This window comes from Eretmochelys imbricata, chromosome 3 (genome assembly GCF_965152235.1).
Source record: "Eretmochelys imbricata isolate rEreImb1 chromosome 3, rEreImb1.hap1, whole genome shotgun sequence".
Lineage (NCBI taxonomy): Eukaryota > Metazoa > Chordata > Testudines > Cheloniidae > Eretmochelys > Eretmochelys imbricata.
The window spans coordinates 77,555,741-77,579,430 of record NC_135574.1 but is presented as its reverse complement, the minus strand read 5'-3'; the positions used below and the strand labels follow the sequence as shown (position 1 = coordinate 77,579,430).

The following is a 23,690-nucleotide window of genomic DNA, read 5'->3' as shown; positions in this document are numbered from 1 at the left end:
ACTCATTCCTGACACATTGTATCCAGGACTCTCACTGGTGTGATTTCCACACAGGCTGCAGTAGAGCCTTTTTAATTTAACCTCTTTTGGATCCCAACTTTGAGGCTACAGTAAGGCTTGAATATATATGTGCGGCAATATTTAGATTAAACAGAGCAGCGGGTGGAGGGATGCCGATAGAGCTGTAAGGACGAGCTTGCAAATGGAAATCTTTCCAGGTAGCATAATTTTCATTTCCCTAAGGGATGCAGTGCATGAAAGGAACCCTCAGAACAAAGTATATCATTTACACGGTGCAAAAGCCCAGACATTTTTCAAAACTTCCACCCCACCCCGCACCCCAGTGATCATCTGTATACAACTTGGTTGATGGCGAAGGGGATGGATTGTTTGGAGAATACTGTCTTCTGATCATTTCAGTTTTCTAATATTTTTTGTTTTCTTTTCTGGCTAAACACTTGCGTTGTGGCCCATGATTTGGGTACCAACTTCTGATTAACGTTAAAGTCCTGAAAAAGCTCATATAGAAGTTACCTCTCCCTTATGTTCTTTTACAAATGCTGTGGTTTTCTGTGCCTTCTGCTATCAATGCTTGGAGTCTGTTTTTTCAAGACCAGTGATAGCACTTGCCGCCTTTAAGGCTTTCATCTTTATAATTCCCTCCCTCTATCTATGGTCCAACAGACACCTCGTCTGGAGAACTTAAGAGCACATTTTTTTGTATAGACAAACTTCTGAGTGTACATCCCTCTGGAAATCCAAGGCATGGATGAGGAACGTGCCTCTGGTTTACCATCCATTAGGATGATGCAGCATTTACTATTGTATGCTACGATCCACTTCTTCCTCATCCTCACTCTCCTCCTTTGGACTGACTTATGCCTGCAGGAAAGGGTCAGTTCCTGCCATTGCATCCAATGGATATACTTAGGGATGGCTCCTTTCCATCCACCACCTCATACACATGTAAAAGGGACAGGCCTAAAAGGGTCTTTAGTAAAAAAATAAACTATAGGCATTCAAGACTAGGAAGAAAGTTATTTTTGTAAAGTTGCACTAGCTCAGAAGATCCCAAACCCAACACCTTTCAGTTTATTTATAGTCTTTATTACAGCGGCAAAGAGTCCTGTGGCACCTTTTAGACTAACAGACATATTGGAGCCAGGGCCGGCTCCAGGCACCAGCTTTCCAAGCAGGTGCTTGGGGCGGCATTGAGAATGGGGCTGCAGTCCGTGTCCCGAGGCAGTCATTCGGCGGCAGCTCCACCGCTTTTCCCACTGTGGCGGCTTTTGGGCAGCAGCTCCGCCAATCTTCCGGGCGTGGGGGCAATTCGGTGGCAGCCCTGGTTCTGTTGCGGTGCCAGCAATTTGGTGGCAACTGCTTGGGGCGGCAAAATTAGTCGAGCCACCCCTGATTGGAGCATAGGCTTTCATGGGTGAATACCCACCATGTCGGACGCACGGTATTCACCCACGAAAGCTTATGCTCCAATACTGTCTGTTCGTCTATAAGGTGCCACAGGACTCTCTGCCGCTTTTACAGATCCCGACTAACACAGCTACCCCTCTGATACTTGTCTTTATTACAGTATCTCTTACAAATAAATGAAATAGGCAGGCAGGTAGGTGGTGCAATGACACACCTTTGCCTTTGAGGCCTGCAATGGAAGGGGAGGGAACACTATAAAACTGAGAATTCTGTCCAATCTGAAGCATTTTCAGGACTGAGTGCCCTGCATTTCAAAGCAAGTTGCATGCAACAATTTTCAGGAAATAAATTTCCCAGTGTGGGGCCTTCAATTAGGGGAGGAATAAAAGAAGGAAATTGGAGGACAGCAACAAAACAATTGATTATTTTATCATTTTGAATTATATCTTTGTGCTGACTAATTCCAAATTTCAGCCTTGAGCATTTTAATAGAACTGACTTACAATATAACCACATAGAATACAGCCCTGCAGATGAAATTTTGACCACTTATTTTATTGGTACTACAGGACCCTACTATGATGAGAGGAAAACAACTTGGGTAGACAAGCTCTTAAATAGCTTTACAGCAGTGTGGAAGTGAAATAATTGTTGTATTGTGCGGGGAGGGGATATATTTTCTAAAATGACTTGTATCATGGACACCTTTTCTGCCCCTTTGAACTCTTGATTTGCATTTATTTATTTATTTATTTTGGCAGCCACTGTCATGAGCCTTATGTCTGAATGACTGAGAATATAGGCATGAGTCTCCTTTTTCAGAAGCTATAGTTCAGTTTTATGGAGAATCCTGAAGGTGCAGTTTTTGAACACTTTAGCTGACATCCTCCTCCAAAGAGATCAATCCCATCACCTCCTCAACATGCTCAACTTCAACCAACTCCAACAAGCAAGAGTCTCAAGTTTGTTCTGAAAGCCAAGCTCAGCTTTACAAGCCATTGTTATACCAGCTGGCCAGCTTATCAAGCTATTTATCATTCCCATTAATGCTGTCTTTGTGGTGTATAAGAAGATATCAAACCAATATACTTTGCAATGGGCTGTACACAAACACTTTTTCTTGTATAATAGAAAGTTACACATTCTTTATTTAGATGAAAGCCAATCTTGGCTTGTTCTGAGCAGCAGGACACTCACAATGGGCTAAATATAAATATATTACCTTATTTTGCTGTTTGAGAAATTCCTTTATTTTCAATTTTTTGCAACATTTTCTGTCAGAAAATAGGATACGGGGATAGATGGACCTTTGGTCCCTCCCAATATGGCCGTTCTTATATTTTTAAGTTCACAAATCTTGACTATTGGAACAGATTATCTGTGGGCTCTCAGAGTTGGCTCTATTTTCCCCACATCCTCTATTTACAAAAGACCTGTCTTTAATAAAATAATAATAATAATCAATCTTTTGAGAATCTGCACCTGCTGGTAGTATTGCACAGAAAGCGAGGCAACCTCAGTGCCATTCAGAGCCTTCTGGAAATAAAGTCAAAGTAAATGATATTTAAACCCACTTTAATACCCCTCTGTACCGCTTAAGTGGTGTCAAGTGGCCTTAGTGTAAATAAACATCTGGTCCCTGAGATTTTTATTTTAAAAAGACAGAAACCTTGAGGTTAAAGGAATGTGATCTCCGAGTGCAACGCTGAGGCCAAAAGGGCTAACACAATCCTTGGATGCACAAACAGAGGAATCTTGGGTAAGACTACAGAGGTTATTTTTCCTCTTATTTGGCACTGGTGGAACCAGTGGTGGAATACTGTGTCCACAATTCAAGGATGTTGATAAATTGGAGAGAGTTCAGAGAAGAATCTTGAGAATGATTAAGGATTAGAAAATATGTGTTTGTAGTAGACTGAAAGAGACCAATCATTGTGCTTAACAAAGACAATATTAATTGTGACTCAATTACAGCCTATATACACCTACATGGGGAACAATATTTAATAACTGGCTCTTCAACTATTTGGGGGGAGGGATAGCTCAGGGGTTTGAGCATTGGCCTGCTAAACCCAGGATTGTGAGTTCAATCCTTGAGGGGGCCATTTAGGGATCTGGGGCAAAAATTGGGGATTGGTCCTGCTTTCAACAGGGGGTTGGACTAGATGACCTCCTGAGGTCCCTTCCAACCCTGATATTCTATGATTCTATGAATTTAGCAGAGAAAGGTATAACATGATCTAATGGTTGGAAGCTGAAGCTAGACAAATTAAATCTGGAAATAAGGCATACTACATGTTACCAGTTAGAGCAGGGATCAGCAACCTTTGGCACGCGGCCTGTCAGGGAAATCTGCTGGCGGGCCGGGCCGGTTTGTTTACCTGCGGCATCCCAAGGTTCGTCCAATCGCAGCTCCCACTGGATGGGGTTTGCCATTCCAGACCAATGGGGGCTGCGGGAAGTGGCGCAGGCCGAGAGATGTGCTGGCTGCCACTTCCCGCAGCCCCCATTGGCCTGTAACAGCAAACCACGGCCAGTGGGAGCTGCGATCGGCCGAACCTGTGGATGCTGCAGGTAAACAAACTGTCCCGGTTTCCCTGAAGGGCCGCAGGACAAAGGTTGCCGATCCCTGCTCTAAAGTTAGAGTAATTAACCATTGGAACAATTTACCCAGGGTCATGGTGAATTTTCCATCAGTGACAATTTTTAAATCAATTTGGGATGTTTTTCTAAAAGATTTGCACTCGGAAATATTTGGCGGAAGTTCTATGGACTGTATAATACAGGAGGTCAGACTAGATGATCATAATGGTCCTTTATGGTCTTGGGATCCATTCATTTCCTTCTGAAAAATGGCACTGGCTGTATTTAAATTATTTAGGCTAAATCATGCTTTGGCATAAAAACCCAGTTAGGGTTCCTCATGAAGTTTCTTCTAACTTAAACCAATCAGAAGGAAGGGTCTGACCCCTTGAGATAGAAGATGGGGGACACAGCTTCAACCCCAAGAATCTGGAGATTCCTACAGATTCACTAAGATGTTGAGGGGAGTTGATGGAGGCCAGAGTCATCTGTGTGGTGGCACTGTGCCTCCAGGCTACCTATAACTGCTCCATTGGCTCCCTATCTGCTCTGCAACCCACTGCCCCTAGAACTTCCCTCAGATGGGAGTTCCGCACCATGGAGTGACTTCTATTCAGGAGTTAATACACCTTTAGAGGATATTAACTCATGAGTGAATACCTTGCATTACTATGCATGCATCCTCCAGCTCCCCCAACTCCAGACCTCCCCATTTATGGATCCATACACTGGTATTGCAGCAATGAGTACAATGCCTAGGAGACAGCTGATTCTAATATTCCCTCAGAGAAGAGAGATATGCCAAATCGAATCCTTCGGCACAAGGCATGATCGACCCCTTTAATTTTTTTAACAATATATTCTTCCCAAGTATCCTGCTAACAAATGTTTCTGTCTCACTATTTTTTTCTAACAGCAACGCCAAGCCACCATATTTTAGAGTGAAAACAAAAGCCTTATTACTTTCAACCATTTTTCAAGTACTTCTCTCTGTTGGATACAAGCCATGCCAGTACCAGTGAGCACTTTTCAGGTTTTTGTTAGCCTCTTAAAGCACACTTTCTCTTTCTGGCATTTCCTTTTGGAACCCTGTTCTTTTAGAACCCTGTTATAGTTCTTAACCTTCACAACACCTTCTGGCAAGGAGTTTCACACAGCTCTTCAGCACTGAAAGAGCCCACACGCAACACAGTCCCCCGAGAGGGTATTAATCCACTGTGCAGGGCTATAGCAATTCTGACTTTTCTACATTTTCTATGCCCCCACATAAAGCAACTACACTGGTCTAGCTTTAAAGGGCCTCTGTGATCATGGAGCAGGGGCAAGTTTGGTCTTGAAGCATGAGCCATATTGTAAAGACCCCAGAGCAGGGGTAACCAACCTGTGGCTGTGGAGCTACATGTGGCTCTTCAGAAGTTAATATGCAGCTCCTTGTCTAGGCGACAACTCCGGGGCTGGGCTATAGGTGCCAACTTTCCAATGTGCTGAAGGGTGCTCACTGCTCAACCCCGGCTCTGCCCCAGGCCCTGCCCCCACTCTACCCCTTCCCCCAAGGCCCCTTCCCCTGAGCCTGCCATGTCCTTGTTCCTCCTCCGTCTCCCCCACACAGCCTCCTGCATGCCATGAAACAGCTGATCACAGTGGACAGGAGACATGGAGAGGGAAGTGGAGGTGCTAATCGGCGGGGCTGCCAGAGGGTGGGAGGTGCTGTGGGTTGGAGGGGAAGCTGATGCAGGGCTGCTGATGTATTACTGTGGCTCTCTGGCAATGTACACTGGTAAATTCTGGCTCCTTCTCAGGCTCAGGTTGGCCACCCCTGCCCCAGAGGAACCACAATTATTAAAACTGTCCAGTTTTAAAATATGTAGGGGGTGAAAAGGCAACCAAAAATTAACTCAACAATCTTCTTACCAATAATGTTAAACAATAAATCCTGTGTAGTAAGATGAGAAACAAGAAGATGATAACAATATATACAATATGTAATGTTTTTTCCAGACAGGGTCTCTGTCAGTTTATGTATCACTTAGCTGAATATATTTGAATATATTATTGTATCACGGTCTTTGAAGGTATTTTTTTTTAAGTTTGGTTGTTGCCAACTTAAATATGTTATGAAAACTTCTGCCTAAACTGCTGAATACAGAAGAGGACAATGACAACTAAAGTTACTCTGAATTTCAATGAGAAAGTCTCAGGAACAGAATTTAATTGAGGGAACTATGCTCTACAAAATGGCTGACAAATATGAGAGGGAGAGATTAATGAAAGCAGGAGGGAAAAGCATGATCTGCTATGGTACAGGGAGGAAGTCAACGTTTTCTGCATCTCAGCTTTCAGAATTATGCTCAAAGGTTGGAACAAATAAAGCAAACCTTTACCATAAGAGGAACAGAGGCAGCAGTACTGTACCAGTCAAAAAAGGATGCTTACAGGAAATAAATACCTACTAGAAATTCCAGTAGACCTAGTTGGACATGTGATATTGTTGAACATTTTCAACTGGAATTTCCACTAGAGTAATAGGAATACTGGCTAACCACATTTATTTTGGGAGACCAAAACAGTGAAATTTGTGTTGCAAAAGTTGACAGAAGAAGAGAAGAATGATTCTAAAAATGAAGCTAAAAAGATTAAGATGGGAACATTTTATCTGAGGCTGTGCAGTAAAGAACAGTGATTCACACAGTACTAGACATTTTCAGCATCTTTAACGCTCTCTCTAAAACTAGAGGACAAACTCGTGATACTGAAATGTATGTGAAAAATACAAGTAGTATAGTTAATTGTAAATTATTTATATTTATGATGCACTCAGGATGTTATAGCTAGTAGTTTTCCCTTTTCTCCTCCTTTTTTTTTTTTGTCTTTTGTCTTTGTTTATCTATTTTGAATCAGTAACAAAATTTCAATTTGGCACTTATAGCATTCTGTATACTAGAAAGTAAGCTTGTTCGAAGAACCAATTCTAAGTAGTCAATGTTCTACAAGACTTAAAAATTCTTAAGTGTGTGTGTTTTCCTCTGAGTGGCACAGTACAATTTAAACTGTCATCTGGAGTAAGTTCATTTAACGATCCAATATTTTCTGGAAATATTGGCCCCCATCCTGTTCTCATTGAAGTCAAAGGCAAAACTCCATCAAGCCCATTATATTTTTAAAAATAACGTTTTTTTAAAAAATACTTGTATTCTGGTCTTTTTCTGAAAAGCAAATTTAAGTCATGATCAAAAAGTTGACTCTGATTGAAATCAGAGAAGTTCTTTGACCCATGTATGGTATGGGCCTAAGTTGGTTTAATTTTTTTCTGCTCTTTTCAAATGCCCCATTACTTTTGAGTTCTAAAGAAATAATCACAAAGAAGCTTTATAGCATGACTGACCACAAAAGAAAAATTAAACATAACCAAAAGTCTCTCTCATACTATAGGGACTCAATTCTTAATCTGAAAAGGTAAATAATTCTTAATATTGAGACTATATAACCATCAAAAGTAAAATTATGACTACACAAGATACTCTCTCTCTGGTTGGTATTTTTTTTTTTTTTTTTTGTATTTTCATTCTGACATCAGGAAAAATACTTTCAAGTTTTACTGGGCAACTCGTTCAATAACCTTCTTGGAAACGTAATATATCAAACTATGTAATCAACTATATCCAAATACAGTAATTAGGTTTAACACATGATTACTAATTGTATTTGCACTTGGAATTATTGCACACAGCACTTGAAATACTAAGTATTTAGAAGGTACTGCATAATATATAATCAGCCTGAATCTACATTTTCTGACCCTCTAAAAATAGTTCAAAATTATTATTTAATAATAATGAATATTACAGTTCATTCAAAAGCCATATTTATCTAGAACGGGGGGAAACGCCCATGTCCTCAGATGATAATGTCAAAAATATTATGCCTTTAGTGCTAAACTCCCCTATCTTATTATAAGTCATACAAGGCAACACAACTCTTTAAGTAGTCTGCACAACATTACTAATTTAGACATGATCCCTCAGTGAAATTCCCTGTTGCAGATTCTGCGTGTCCTTGTTGTGGAACTTGCAGTGAGGATTCCACAGGAGGAATGAGTGGGAAATAGGTCATGAGAGCCAAGCTGTGGAAAGAGCCAGAGTGCCGATCAGTGGAGTAGAGAATTTGATTCTAAATTAGGAGGGCTGAACGAAGCCTCACAAAAGATTTATGTTGATACCTTAAACAACAAACTTTTGACAAACTTCTATTTCCCAGGGCAGGGATCTTCACATTTCCCCCCTCATTCTCAAGTTAATTTCTTTATTTTAAAATAGTAAATTAAAACAAGACTTTTCACAGTCACAGCCTCATCTCACATACACCAGGTAAGGCTCTGATTCAAGAAACCACTCAAGCAGCTGCTTATGAGAGAGGAAGATGGTCCAGTGGCCAGGCCAGTAACCTAGGACTTAGCTCAATTCCCTGTTCCACCACAGACTTCCTCTTTGACCTCAGGCGAGTCACTTAGCCTCTTCTTGCGTAAAATAGGGACCTCCCTGGTGGTGGTGTGAGGATAAATACACTCAAGATTGTGAAGTGCTTTAAGATATACTGATAGAAAAGCACTAAAAAAGAGTTATGTATTATTAATATTAACTCCACATGTGACCATGTGCTTTCCCAAGTACTAAACTGGGCACTAAGTCAGGAGCAACTCCAGTGAAGTCAAAGGAATAATATCAATTTAAAACAGGTATAAGTGAGATCAGAATCAGGCCCACTAGACTCCGGCGAAGTATTCTGTAATTGTTTCACTTGTCAAAAATTTGATCCTTAATTCTGTATTTATTTATTGTTTCACACTTTTTCTTTGTTATAACTACAATAACCTACCCTGACCTCAGTCTCTTCTAAATAATGAGCACAGGATAGATAGATTAGATATTTTGCTGATTTTATATTGAGGGAAACATAAATTCTGAGTTGTCTCTCTTGACGCCACATGGCTTCTTTGTCCCCCTTCTCTCTCTGAATTACTTATTCTTTGCAGTCTTAAGCCCCACTTCCTGTCTCCAAGCACTGTTTACAAGACATATTTAAAGAGACAACATAGAGCGACGTAGAGTTAACCTCAGTTTCACTTCCAACAATTACTGAAACACATTCACTCTTTTTATCTTTTAGTGATGACTGTTTCCTTCCCCCAATTTTTCCCAGATTACTAAATTACCCCCCAAAAAAGTTAGAACAGCTGCAAATGCAAGGGAAGTACCTTTAATTTATTACAATTATATGCACAAGACAGTGTTATCTTTGGATGCGAGATCATATGAGATATATAATACTACCCAGCACAGGTCCCAAGAAACAAACCCAAACTTTGTTTAAAAATTAGCAAACATCAAATTCACTCTTGTTAAAAATACCAGCAAAATGACACTTCTTTTCTCCTTTTTTCCCACCTCTAAAATGAGCCCCAGTGTATAAAATATTGAAGACCCCCTAACAACAGGTTCGTTTCTGAAGACAATTCCATTCCAACTTTCACGTCGGTTCATCCAAGACCACAACAAAGGCTAATTAAGAAAAAAACTCAGCTCCTGTTTTTATCAAATTGATTTGCGTAAGCCATTTGCACTATGTAATTGAATAGTATTAGCAACTAATGGCTTATGCAAATCAGGAATCAAGCTAGTGTTTTATATGATATCCACAAAGGGTTAAGCTTGTCAGCCTGCTTCACAGCTTTTTGTACCCCTGAATTTCTCTCTAGGACTGATTTGATGTGTTTTCTCCTTCTTAGAGAAGGTTATCTCACGTAGTTGAATTTTTGAGAACTAGGAAGAAAGCTCTGGGACACTTTATTCTCTGTGGAGATATTAGAACTCAGGGGAAAGCCAGCTGGTGTGCATGTCTGCCATTTTTTCCCTTCTTTCTTAAAGCCATCTGACTGCAACAAATCCATAAGCCTGAAGGGGACTTAATTAAAACCAAATGGATAATTTACACATTTCTAACTAATGAGAGGATCAGAAATTACCAAAAATACACTGGATCATATCCTGCCAACAATTCTTATGCAAAGCTCTCATTGAATCAAATATGAAAGATGGTATGACACAGTTAAGGTTTTTAAACCTGTATCAGGACAGCTAGAGAGTTCTAGCACCAGTTTTCATCAATTTAACAGATGGGCTACATCAAGGAGCCACAAGAAAACTGTACTGAGGAACTACAGAGGAAAGCAGGTGCCCAGGTGCCACCTAGCAGCCAAGCAATCAGATACAGAAACATACAGCAATCCCTAAACTTGTTCTTCCCTGAGTATTTTCTCTCCCTCCCATTCCCATGGCTTGATCCATACAATTCTGCCTAAGCAGAAGGCCTTAATATAAAATTAAAAGAATTGAAATCACTCATATAATCTTCATCCATCTCATTTCTTCCTCCATAACATTTGAAAGTTTTGACCCTTTCTCTGTATCCTACAGCAAAATTCCCATCCATTCCATGATCTCCCATCCATTCCAAGATCTTGCATCCTCATTACTGCAATGTCATTCTCTCGGGTACTCACCTCATCTCTCTCCAACTGATTCAAAACATGGCTGCTATAATTTTCTTCTTGTCCCATTAATCTGACTACATCGTCCCCTCCTTTGAATCTTTTCACTGGCTCCCTTTCTCCATTACCTATAACTTAGCCTTTTAGCCTTTCTGTTCAAGCCTGCAAATCTTCTCTCCTGCCTCTTTATCTAACCTTGCCCCTTGTCATGTAGACCCTGCCATCCCCACCACTGACACCCCCTTGGTCTCTTTCTTCCACAAGCCTCTTCATGCCTTTTTCCATGCCACCCCAATGCATGGAATACCCTCCCTTCTATAATCTGCCCAGCTACAACCTTCTATTAATTAAGAGCTCATGCCTGTGAGATGCAGAGCACTCTAGCCCAGACCCAGCAGTGCACTTTAAAGGGGCTTAAGTGAATGCTTAATTGTTTTCTAATATCAGAGCCAGAGCGCTCAGCATTTTGCAAGATAAAGCCCTTAGGTTTTATCTGAAAATTCATCTCTTCATAATAATGAAGTGAGCCAAAAATAATTCACTATCTTCAATCTTTATCTTCCCTATTTTTGTACATTCAACCTCCACCTCAACCGTACCACTATGGTGTGTACATATCTGAAATGAAAATCCAAGTATTTCTGTAGCCTCATATTCCTTTCCCATCCCAACATACTGCTTATCCTCCTCACTTGTTACATACCACACTGGCTGGGAGTAAGAGGGGGAGGGGTCTATCTGGACCAGCATGGGTCCTAACTGGCATGGGGAGGAGTGTCAGTGCCCCCTGACAGCACCCTCTCTTCATACTTCAACAGGTTTGCATGTGGACAGAGCTTGAGGGACCTTAATTCCCACCCTCATAATCTAATTGGCCCATTTGTGGGCCAGGGTAATTTTTTTTTGGTTCCATAACACCCCCTTCAAATGCACGGGGAGGAAAAGGCAATTTGCTACTCCTGGAAATTAGCCATCATTCATGCGCCTCCTTTTTTTGCCTCCGTGCCCATGTCCCCTCTTTCCCTTCCCCCATCCTTCTCTTGGATTGTTTCTTTGTTGTTTTTCTTATTGCTCGATTTCCCCTTTTTCCTCAGAGATTTGCCCAATGATCCTTTAAGAAAGTTCTTTACAACTCTGCAAATTGGTAGCTACAGGTGTCTGGATTTTGCCTTCCACAGAGAACCTATAGGTAGTGCTAGTGACAGGATACTGTAGTACTGATATTTGTGTGGCAGCTGTCTAACGCAGGTTAACTGAGGCAGTGGTGAGGCAGAGTTGCAACGGCAGACATGGGCAGTGGCTGGACTTGTTTCAATGTTTGATGCAGAAAAAGGCCCACCTGGATTAAGCCCACACCCATCACATGAGCAAAGGGCAGGGGCGATCTGATCCCTGGTAGGGGAGTAGGGCTAGCCTCACCTTAGGAATTGTTCTGCCTTTATGGCCATTTGTTTTGGGCAGTGGGTAGTCTGCGTCAGGAAGATCCGCCGAGCAATTCCTTCTCTAGTTCTATGTCACACCTAACAAAAACTGCAACTTTTCCTTCATCCAAACCTCTGTAAAAGGACAGTCTAGTAGTCAGTGCACTAACCTGGATCTCCGAAAACTGGGGTTCAAGTCCCTAGTCTGCCACAGATTTCCTGTGTGACTCTGGGCCAGTCACTTAGCTTCTGTGGAGTCAGGCCTTTAAAATGGAGATAACTATGTAACCTACCTAACAGGGCGTCATGAGAAGAAATACATTAAAAAGTTTGAGGCACTCAGACATTATGTTAATGGGTACCATAGCAGTGTTTTAGGTAGGTGGATATTTGCAGCAGTACCAAAGCCGAGCTCCTTTTTATTTATTTATTTATTATTGTTGTTATTGTTGTGTTTCAGCGAAGCACCTAACACATTTTGGGGCACTACAAAATAAAAAACTACAATGAAGAAGAAAGAAGATGCTAATACAAATTAATCTCACACTTCAAACCCTTAGGATTTTCCCACTGTTGGTTTTACCTTTATTTTTATAGGGTTGACATTGGAGTTGTGTGTGCTTTTACATCTATTTTTGTGATAGTGGAGTTTTGGGAGCTCATATGTACTTTTGGAACATCGAGCCATCATGATGAAATTTCCTATATTGAATGCAACGTCATAAGGCAGTAAATGCCGAAGAGAATGTAGATGATGAAATTTCTGGAATGCTTTTGGGGGAGTGGGTTGGCCCTTTTCATCTAGCAGGGGAATACATTTTTCAGAGCTGCCTCATAATTGCATTACATTTGAGGCCATGAAAATTAAGATATTGAGATAAAATAGTAATCTAAATTTCCCCAGAGTACAAATACAGCCTTCCAGAACCTTGCAACCCCTCGCTTCTCCCCCTTCTCCCTAACCCTCCCGCCCCCGGAGACCTGGCTTTATTTGGAGACTTATCCTTTGAAAACTCTTAAAATCTTTTACATACATTCCTCCCCAACTGCCCCCACCTTTTTTTCTTAATAAGACTCCTCATTTCCAGCAGTTTCCATGTAAATACAGAAGTAATAGAACTACATAAACGTAAACAGATCAAAAAATAATAATGAACCTTCAATTTTAGCAAGAAAAATATGATGCCGCATACCTGCGACAGCATGACAGGTTTCAGAGTAACAGCCGTGTTAGTCTGTATTCGCAAAAAGAAAAGGAGTACTTGTGGCACCTTAGAGACTAGCCAATTTATTTGAGCATGAGCTTTCGTGAGCTACAGCTCACTTCATCAGATGCATACCGTGGAAACTGCAGCAGACTTTATATATACACAGAGAATATGAAACAATACCTCCTCCCACCCCACTGTCCTGCTGGTAATAGCTTATCTAAAGTAATCATCAGGTTAGGCCATTTCCAGCACAAATCCAGGTTTTCTCACCCTCCACCCCCCCACACAAATTCACTCTCCTGCTGGTGATAGCCCATCCAAAGTGACAACTCTTTACACAATGTGCATGATAATCAAGTTAGGCCATTTCCTGCACAAATCCAGGTTCTCTCACTCCCTCACCCCCCTCCAAAAACCCACCCCCATACACACACAGACTCACTCTCCTGCTGGTAATAGCTCATCCAAACTGACCACTCTCCAAGTTTAAATCCAAGTTAAACCAGATTTATGCCATCATGTGCCAGCAATGCCCCTCTGCCATGTACATTGGTCAAACTGGACAGTCTACGTAAAAGAATAAATGGACACAAATCAGATGTCAAGAATTATAACATTCATAAACCAGTTGGAGAACACTTCAATCTCTCTGGTCACGCAATCACAGACATGAAGGTCGCTATCTTAAAACAAAAAAACTTCAAATCCAGACTCCAGCGAGAAACTGCTGAATTGGAATTCATTTGCAAATTGGATACTATTAATTTAGGCTTAATAGAGACTGGGAGTGGCTAAGTCATTATGCAAGGTAGCCTATTTCCTCTTGTTTTTTCCTACCCCCCCCCCCCAGATGTTCTGGTTTAACTTGGATTTAAACTTGGAGAGTGGTCAGTTTGGATGAGCTATTACCAGCAGGAGAGTGCGTCTGTGTGTGTATGGGGGTGGGTTTTTGGAGGGGGGTGAGGGAGTGAGAGAACCTGGATTTGTGCAGGAAATGGCCTAACTTGATTACCATGCACATTGTGTAAAGAGTTGTCACTTTGGATGGGCTATCACCAGCAGGAGAGTGAATTTGTGTGGGGGGGTGGAGGGTGAGAAAACCTGGATTTGTGCTGGAAATGGCCTAACCTGATGATTACTTTAGATAAGCTATTACCAGCAGGACAGTGGGGTGGGAGGAGGTATTGTTTCATATTCTCTGTGTATATATAAAGTCTGCTGCAGTTTCCACGGTATGCATCTGATGAAGTGAGCTGTAGCTCACGAAAGCTCATGCTCAAATAAATTGGTTAGTCTCTAAGGTGCCACAAGTACTCCTTTTCTTTTTGCGACAGCATATTATTGCTATTCCCATGAAAAGTGTCCATTTGGGAAATGTCCATTCAGAAGGAGAAAATCCATTAGTAGAGAACTTTATCATGAAAGTGAGGAGGCATGACTGGCTATCAATCCTAAATAGCTCTTAGAAAGAGGTGAAGGGGAAGGAGTAAATACAGAGAAACAGAGGAAGGGAAATAAGAGTGCACATTGATCCCCACATTTTGGGTGTCTCCTGCCTATGTTAGGAGATTGAGAGGTGCCTACAAGAACGCAAATTCTAATTTTGTTTTTATTTCCTTCATTCATTTGAATGGATTTGAAACTAATCAAAATCTTCATGGTCAAGGGGTCATTATGATACTGAATCTTCCAGTGTCAGTTTAAACTGTCACTGGATGTTTCAGCCCCAGCCTCCACCATTCAATGTTTACATTAGAAGTACCCATGAATTGAACGGAGCCCTTCTTAATCAAGATTAATTACCTTCTTTAACAAATGGTTTTTAAACCTGTTTACAGCTTAGCTTTAAGTTTTAAAGTCTGTTTTTAAGAGAGTTTCTTTTAGCAAAAAGTTGCTCCCATAAGCACTTCAAAAGCAGAAGATGCTGTGGACTTCCCAGCAGCATGCCCTTGGATTTGAAGTCTTTGAAGTAGGGAGATGCTTCCAACAAAGATATTCTGGCAGTTTTTTAAACCGTAGCCTCAAAATTTACTTACAGCCAAGATCATGAAAAGATTAAAAGTTTACTTTTTACAAGTACTGGTTTCTTTTGGGCATGAGCAGCTTTGCAAGGCAGAGGTACTGGGACTGAAAGTTCTCAGCTGACATTGTGAAGGTTTATGGGATCTTTAGAAATTGATTCAAAAATCATTTTAATACACATACTGATTTCTCATTCATAGTTATTTTAAAAGGAGACTAACCACATAGTAAAACACATTTAAATGAACTCAAATTAACATTTCATATAGCTATTTAAAATAGCCATTTTGTATGCAAAATGCTGTATGTATACTGCACAGCAGATGCAAGACACCCAATCTTCATCCTCATTTCTCTTATATGTCCAAGCTGTGTGAATATCTCTCAACTATACGATCACCATATAAAATTCTTTACAAGAGTATTAGAACCGGCCAAGATATTTTCAATGACATTTTTTCTAGTGGAAAATGCCGATTCATGGAAACCAAAACATTTTTTGGGAGTCAGTTTTGACAATTTTTTTTTCTCAAAAATATTTTGAAAAAAGTCTTGAAATTGTCAAAATGTCTCAACAATTCAGAAAACCTGAGACAAAATTGATTACCCAGCCATGAAGCTAGCATACCCCACTTGAGAACCGGTTTCCTTCCATCACCACCAACAGCTATCTCCTCCTCTCAACAAGCCTTGGGAAGGGTAGTGAACCCCACTTACTAGATGAAACCTAAAATAAGGAGGTGGTTCCCATGGTTTGTTTTGAGGATAATGGTTCCTGTCAGAGCAGCCTGGAGGATGTGGAGGGCTATAACATGGCAAGCTATGGGGAATTCCCCATTGGCAGTTTGAGGTTCAATGTTATCAAATCTGAATCAGCAAATCTGAATTTTAGCTATGAAAATGAGCCTTCAAGTTTCATTTGCTTTCACATCCTAGGAGCCAGGCTGCAGGGTTTCTTTTGCAAATCTTAGACTGCAGGCTTTACACAGCCCTATCCACGACTGAAACCAAAATAGTCATCATGGTGTGTTTCCTACCTAGCTGAAACCAGTGAGCAGGGCTGGGCTGGGCTTCAGCAGGCACTCACTAGTATCATGTAGCAGCACCTCTTTCAAGCTGCCTTCCTATTCTTCAGAACCTAAGCTTGTATTTTTTTTAAAAAAACAGCCTCTAGATATTATGGTTGCAGAGACAGATTTGAAAACATGGACCAAGTGTAACTGATGCAGTGATGTCAGCAGAATCTGAAACAATAACTCAAAGAGATATGAACTGCCTTATTTATCTCAGTGGGGCTAACTCAGATGGTCTATGATAACAATGTCAACATTTAAAAGATTAACTATTTCACTACTCAAAGCATATAAAAAAGGAGAGGGAGGATTATATTAAGGAGATCAACACAAACTACTATGAGTTTGTTCAGTTTGGCACCACCAGGTTCTTTAGATGCTTATCTGAACAATATAGGATTTGAGCTTGGGAGAGTTCTTGCTCATTTCACAGCCCCTTAATCAAGAAGGAGTCAATCCAAGACACCACGCAGAGCCCTGAGGGACATCTGAGATCTCCCAAAGATCAGCCAAACTCAAGAAATACAATAGGGCATCTGACTCTACACCGTCCACCCGCCCCCTTCGGGCAATCTGACCCCTGCAAGAAAGTCTGTTTTATGAATTTTTCAGCCCAATTTCTTAATCAAAGATGTTTGTGATAGGTTTGGATAAATATCCAGATCTTTAGATGCTTATCTGAACAAGATAAGATTTACCTATTACTTTTAGATTGATATATGAATAAAAAGGTGTATGTATACGTGTGCATATGAACTATGCACATGCAATAATATAGTTGTGCATATAAAACATACACATGCAGCATAAATGTATGCAAAACTGTTTACGTGTTACACACCATTTTAGACAGAATTACCTATGCTTCACTTAAAACTACATTTAAAAGGAAAAAATACAATAATTAGCAAGCAAAGCACACACATGAATAGTTCTGCACATAGTCCCATGGGTTAGCCTTACCAGTGCTGTCATCATAAACAACAGTGACGGTTTTCCACTTGAAAAACTGCACAAGGTCAAGGATGGCACGACTGAGAGAAGAGAAATCTGGGTAGAGGCTGACATAGAATGAGTCCTTGTTGTCTGAAACTTGATGTTTCCAGCGGGTCTGTATATGTGGAACACCCAGGGCATTGCAGATGGATTGCACGGCGTTAGCTGAAGAGCTATGGGAAGGTCCAAAGATGGCTGCCACCCCAAGGGACAGCTGATCACAGGCTGAAGAGGAGACAGAAGTCTGTCAATTCTGAGAGGAGAGAATGTGCCAGAAAGTATTGTACTATTCCCATTAACTAAATGGCACTTTGTGAAATATATTTTTCCCCTTCCTATTCAAGTTTAACACTTTCATTTGTACTGAGACTTTTCCTTTAAATAATGACCAAGTTGAACTACATCTTTAACTTTTCACTGTGATTTGATGAAGAACAATACTTAGCATGCATACAACACAACTACATTTAGTCAAAACTCCCACTAATGTCAATGGAAGTTGCCAAGGCTCAGCTCTGGCACGCCTTTAGAAAATGTAGGGGGAAGGGAGAAATCAAATGCTAATGCACCTTACAGCAGACGTAGGACCATAGAGGGCTGTATTTTTAAACCCAAGTTTTAGAAATGAATTTCCTCCCCAACCTACCCAGACTACTTCCCCAGAGAACCCAATTACTCAGTGGATTTCAACCTATTAAGATAATGTAACATTAAGCAGATACTGACTTATGTTGAAGTGGACTTTTGGGTGTATTGTTTTGAGAGGTATACATTAACTAGTAGAATGCAGGGAGTCAATATTTCTCTTTAAGGAGATTAATTGTTGGTATTCATTAAAGAATTAAATCAATGTACATTGTTACACACATCCTGACAGAATATTTGGAAATATTCCCATTTTGGCCATATCTCTCTGAAATGGAACAGGTTTGTTCTTTTAAAATAGTATTGGGCTGTTAAGTTATACGGTCAGAAAAAGATCTCTGCCAGGATGAAGGCATTTACATGAGATGTGAATGATTAATATTGTTACAAAGTCAATACTGCTGACTGCCGATAAAGCAAGCAGTAGAAATAAATATATCATCACTCTTTTCACTAATTTAAAATTAATCATTCTCATGTGTTTACATGATGGAGAGTCTACCAAGGTCCTGATTGTGTACTGCGAACTGGGCAAGAACACCCCTGAAGAGCACCAGTGACTTCAATGAGCTTTTATATAGGCACCGGGTCCAACCCACATGGCTGTGAATGCAGGACTAGGGCCTAAGTGACTACATTTTGCTTCAAAACATAATTCAGCATTGCACTCCAATTTCTACTAGTATTGCCCTTCCTAAGTGTAGTCCACAAGCTTTATGCAAATGCAAGTAGATGGGATCTAACACAACAGTGATAGCTACCAGATGGCTTTTCAATGGGCTTTTTATTTTCTGCTTCTGAGATTTTGAGAGTGTGATCATTTTGCACGTGATTTAGTACAGCACTTTTCTATAAGAAGCACACCATTTTTTCTAATGTATTGAGGGAGACTGGGATTGCATTTGCATAATTCTTTATTCAAACATCTTGGGAATATTATGATCTTCCCTGGGGTTATTCTTCTATATGGTACCTTTAAAAACTCATTAATCTCTCATCTGCAATCGACTCCAAGAGGCTATGTGATTAAGAGGTAAACAGACTGTATTTTTGATGCGATGTCTGCTTGCTCACTAATGGGCATAATCATGAACCATGTAAATAGTCAAATGCATAAACCCAGTTGTTAAAAACCTGCTTTGCAGCCATCGTGCTAAGTACACCATTTTATGCTAACCTTTAGCCTTTGATTCCTGACTAAAAAACCTTTCAGCACAAAAGTGGTTGTCAAATGTGTGAAAGTACTTTGGATTCATGAAGCCATGAACTATCAGAGCTGAAAGATTTTACAGAGTTTAATACAGTCTAGTTAACTGCAAATAAAGAGGTACTCTCTCATTTTGATGTACAAAAGGGACATATAAATATACCTCTATGGGTCTGTGAATTGCAGCATAAGAACAACAGGATAGACGGTGTCTTTGGGCATAGCCCATGTAAAGAACACAAATTACTATGCTGCTCTAGGAAAATAATTAAGACTCAGAAAATTACGTTTTCTTTCCTGTTCCCTCCTTGTTTCCTGGGAGGGATAAGGTGGCAGAGTATTTCACTACAGACCCTTGCCCATAGCAAGTTATTTCCCAGGCCCCAACCCACCTGCTAGTTCAATAGGACTGGCTGGTGAATGGGCACCCACTCCATGCCACCCACCTGTTTTCTGAGGGTGGGGAGGGAGCAGCAATGCCCCTGATCCTGCTCTAATCTAGTATCTGGAGTGGTAGTCCAGGGAGACTCTGTCAGAGATCATCTTGCTCCCCCTGCTCAGCCATGTAAGGCTGGGCCACACTCTGGCCCATAACATATTTTAAATGAGGTGTTAAGTAAAATGTAAATTTTGCATACTACCCTACTCTGTACATGTGTATAGTATCAAAATGCACTTGGTACAATTTATTTTAGGGCTGTCAATTAATTGCAGTTAACTCATGCAATAACTCAAAAAAATTGATCGCAATTTAAAAATATAATCACAATTCATCGACATTGTAATCGCACTGTTAATAGAATACCAATTGAAATGTATTAAATATTTTGGATGTTTTTTCTACATTTTCATATAGATTGTATTCTGTGTTGTAAGTGAAATAAAAGTGTATATTATTTTATTACAAATATTTGCACTGTAAAAATGATAAAAGAAATAGTATTATTCAATTCACCTCATACAAGTACTGTAGTGCAATCTCTTTGTCATGAAAGCGTAACTTACAAATGTACATTTTTTTTTGGTTATATAACTTCACTCAAAAACAAAACAATGTAGAACTTCAGAGCCTACAAGTCCACTCAGTCCTACTTCTTGTTCAGCCAATTGCTCAGACAAGCAAGTTTGTTTAAACTTACAGGAGATAATGCTGCCCGCTTCTTATTTACAACGACACCAGATTGTGAGAACAGGGATTTGCATGGCACTTTTGTAGCCAGCATTGCAAGGTATTTATGTGCCAGATATGCTAAACATTTGTATGCCCCTTCATGCTTCGGCCACCATTCCAGAGGACACGCTTCCATGCTGATGACGCTCGTGAAAAAAATAATGTGCTAATTAAATTTGTGACTGAACTCCTTGGGGGAGAATTATATGTCCCCTGCTCTGTTTTACCCGCATTCTACCATATATTTTGTGTTATAGCAGTCTCGAATGATGACCCACACATAGTTGTTCATTTCAAGAACACTTTCACTGCAGATTTGACAAAATGCAAAGAAGCTATCAACGTGAGATTTCTAAAGATAGCTACAGTACTCGACCCAAGATTTAAGAATCTGAAGTGCCTTCTAAAATCTGAGAGGGATGAGGTGTGGAGCATGCTTTCAAAAGTCTTAAAAGAGCAACACTCTGATGTGGAAACTACAGAACCCGAACCACCAAAAAAGAAAATTCGTCTTCATTTGGTGGCATCTGACTCAGATAATGAAAATGAACATGCATTAATCCACATTGCTTTGGATTGTTATCAAACAAAACCCGTCATCAGGATGGACACATGTCCCCTGGAATGGTGGTTGAAGTACAAAGGGACATATGAATGTTTTGCACATCTGGCACGTAAATATCTTGCAACGCCGGCTACAACAGTGCCATGTGAACGCCTGTTCTCACTTTCTGGTGACATTGTAAATAAGAAGTGGGCAGCATTATCTCCTGTAAATGTAAACAAACTTGCTTGTCTGAGCGATTGGCTGAACAAGAAATAGGACTGAGTGGACTTGCAGGCTCTAAAATTTCACATTGTTTTATTTTTGAATGCAGGTTTTTCTGTACATAATTCTACATTTGTAATTTCAACTTTTATGATAAAGAGATTGCACTGTAGTACTTATATTAGGTGATTTTAAAGTACAATTTATAGTGCAAATACTTGTAATCAAAAATTAATATAAAATGAGCACTGTACACTTCATATTCTGTGTTGTAATTGAAATAAATATATTAGAAAATGTAGAAAACATCCCAAAATATTTAAATGGTATTCTATTATTGTTTAACAGTGTGATTAATCGTGTGATTAATTTTTTTAATCACTTGACAGCCCTAATTTCCTCACATCACCCAATGAATTAAACTAGAAACCTCTGATAAAATCTGATTAGCTGACCACTGCGCTTGTGATCTTTCTACCATTCTGATTGTGCTGCTAACAATCAAAAACCTATGTAGTTTCCTCTCTGATGTAGGAAAAAATGCATTTGCATAGAATGTGAGCTAACACAAGCTTGAATCAAACACCTGTGTGTTTTAGAAATAGAAGAACACAAAGACAGATCTCAGAACACAGCAGGACTTCTCTGTTTTACATTACTATGTATGATACCATACTACAGTGTTACAGTATATCTGAGGGATCACAATGAAAAGATACAGAAAGTATAGCAGCAAGGTCTGAAACTACACAGGATTAACAATCATGGGAATCAGTTTTAATTAAAAAATAATCCATTTACTTTTAAGCAAATTTTGGAGGCCCTGATACAGCAGTCCATCCCTATTTGTCAAAATTCTTAAGCACAGGCTTATAACCATTGACTTTAAGGAGCCTTAAGCATGAATTGAATTGGCGCCTGAGTGCACAGGAAGAAGTTATCAGTTACAAATGACGTACTGTCACAAAATTCAGAACTTTAGATTCTGAACAGCCTAAATCAAAGGGTTTGGTTCAGACCTGTCTCTAATTTTAACAGATACTGGAAGCAGCAGCTGGAATCTCAGTGCAGTATGTGTTTACCGCATTGTGATTCATCTAGGTTATAGACCACAACTGGGAAAATGCCTCGCAGCCCAGGTGAACAGACATGTGTTAGCAGGGCTCATGCTAGCATGCTAAAAATAGCAGTGTGGACACTGTGGCATCAACAGAGACTTGAGCTAATGCCCAAGTGAGTTTGAGCTCAGGTGGCTAGTCTGAGTATCCACCAACACTGCAACATCCATGCTGCTGTTGAGCCTTCTAGCATGAGTCTGTCTACTCGGGCTGGGAGGCTCACTTCCAGTTGCAGTGTAGACAGGCCTGTAGCGGCCTCAAATGAACTTTGATTTGTGGTGTCAATTGAAGCAGTTTGTAACACTATTTACAAAACACGCACTTTAGGTGCGCAGGGAAAGCTTAGGTCTGAAACATCATGTTCTGCTAAATAGGTGCACCAGCTACTGGGAGATAGGGCAGAGTTGAGGGCACTCAGTCCCTTGCAGGATCGGGTCCAAAAAGGCTATTCAGTTTCCAAGGTTGCTAGTCTCTGAGGGTATGTCTACCACTGCTATTAGACACCCATGACAACTCAGGCTACAGTTCGAGCCCAGAAGTCAACACTTCAATTAAACAGCCCCACAGCCTGAGTCAGCCGGCACAGGCTAGCCGCGGGTTTTTAATTGCAGTGTAGACATACCCTAAAACCACCCTCATCTCAAAATTGATTCTAAATATATAAGGAAATAATAATCTTTTGATGTGGAAGCAATGCTCACATGTGATTTTTTTTTCAAACTGTTACCTTTAAAGGACCATGTTTAAAACTTTTCTTTGATGTCAGTGGTGCATGCCTTAACCTTGTACAGTATCATTTCTGAATAGTTTACTGACAGGCATTTGTTCAGGTAGGTGAGCCAAGTGAGTTTTAGCTGCTGACATAAAAGTTTAAATATGCAAAACATCACCTTTCTTGGATGCTTCAAAACTGTCATAGAGATTTATCTTTTGGGTATCATATGTTAATGTGGTGTTTGGCAGGAGAGTTCTGTTTCTGTTGATTGTGTTCACAGCAAATCTGAAGGCCAATTCCTCTGCTCCCATTGGGCCGGATTCCACACATTCAAAAATACCCCCTGGTAATGAGAGAAAGAGAGAGAGAACATCCAGTCATCAAAACAACACCCAGCCAATGTTTCAAGATATGAGTTGAGTATTAGAAACTGGAATTAATAGAAATTTCTTGGTATTTGCCCCAATGGGCCTGATCCTAAGCTCACTGAAACCAAAGGAAAGCTGCTTATGACCTCAGTGGGCTTTGGAGCACACTCTAATTGCACAATATTATCACATATTTCTCCAAAGATCACATTCACAACAATTTAAATTGTCAACTTTTCTTAATTTTTCTGCAATCCCTGTATTTATGCGATTGAGACCATGTGAGTATGAGTCTGTGGGGGGGGGGGATATGAATATTCCCACTGGTGACAATTCTGAAGGGATTCCCTATCATTCCTGCAACCTCCACAAATCAGCTGCTGCACAGAAATAAATATAAAGCTCCTGGAGGCCCATTT

The 23,690-nt window shown here is 40.3% G+C and overlaps 1 protein-coding gene across 1 annotated transcript in view; it reads right to left on the bottom strand.

Moving 5' to 3' along the window:
* Positions 1-23,690, bottom strand: part of GRIK2 (glutamate ionotropic receptor kainate type subunit 2) — a 601,587-nt gene that overhangs the window by 391,495 nt on the left and 186,402 nt on the right. Inside the window, exons 2-3 of the mRNA XM_077811691.1 lie at positions 23,079-23,246; positions 17,246-17,503 (exon numbers count right to left, since the gene is read on the bottom strand). Coding sequence (XP_077667817.1) covers positions 17,246-17,503; positions 23,079-23,246 — 426 coding nt within the window. The remainder of the gene's footprint in view (positions 1-17,245; positions 17,504-23,078; positions 23,247-23,690) is intronic.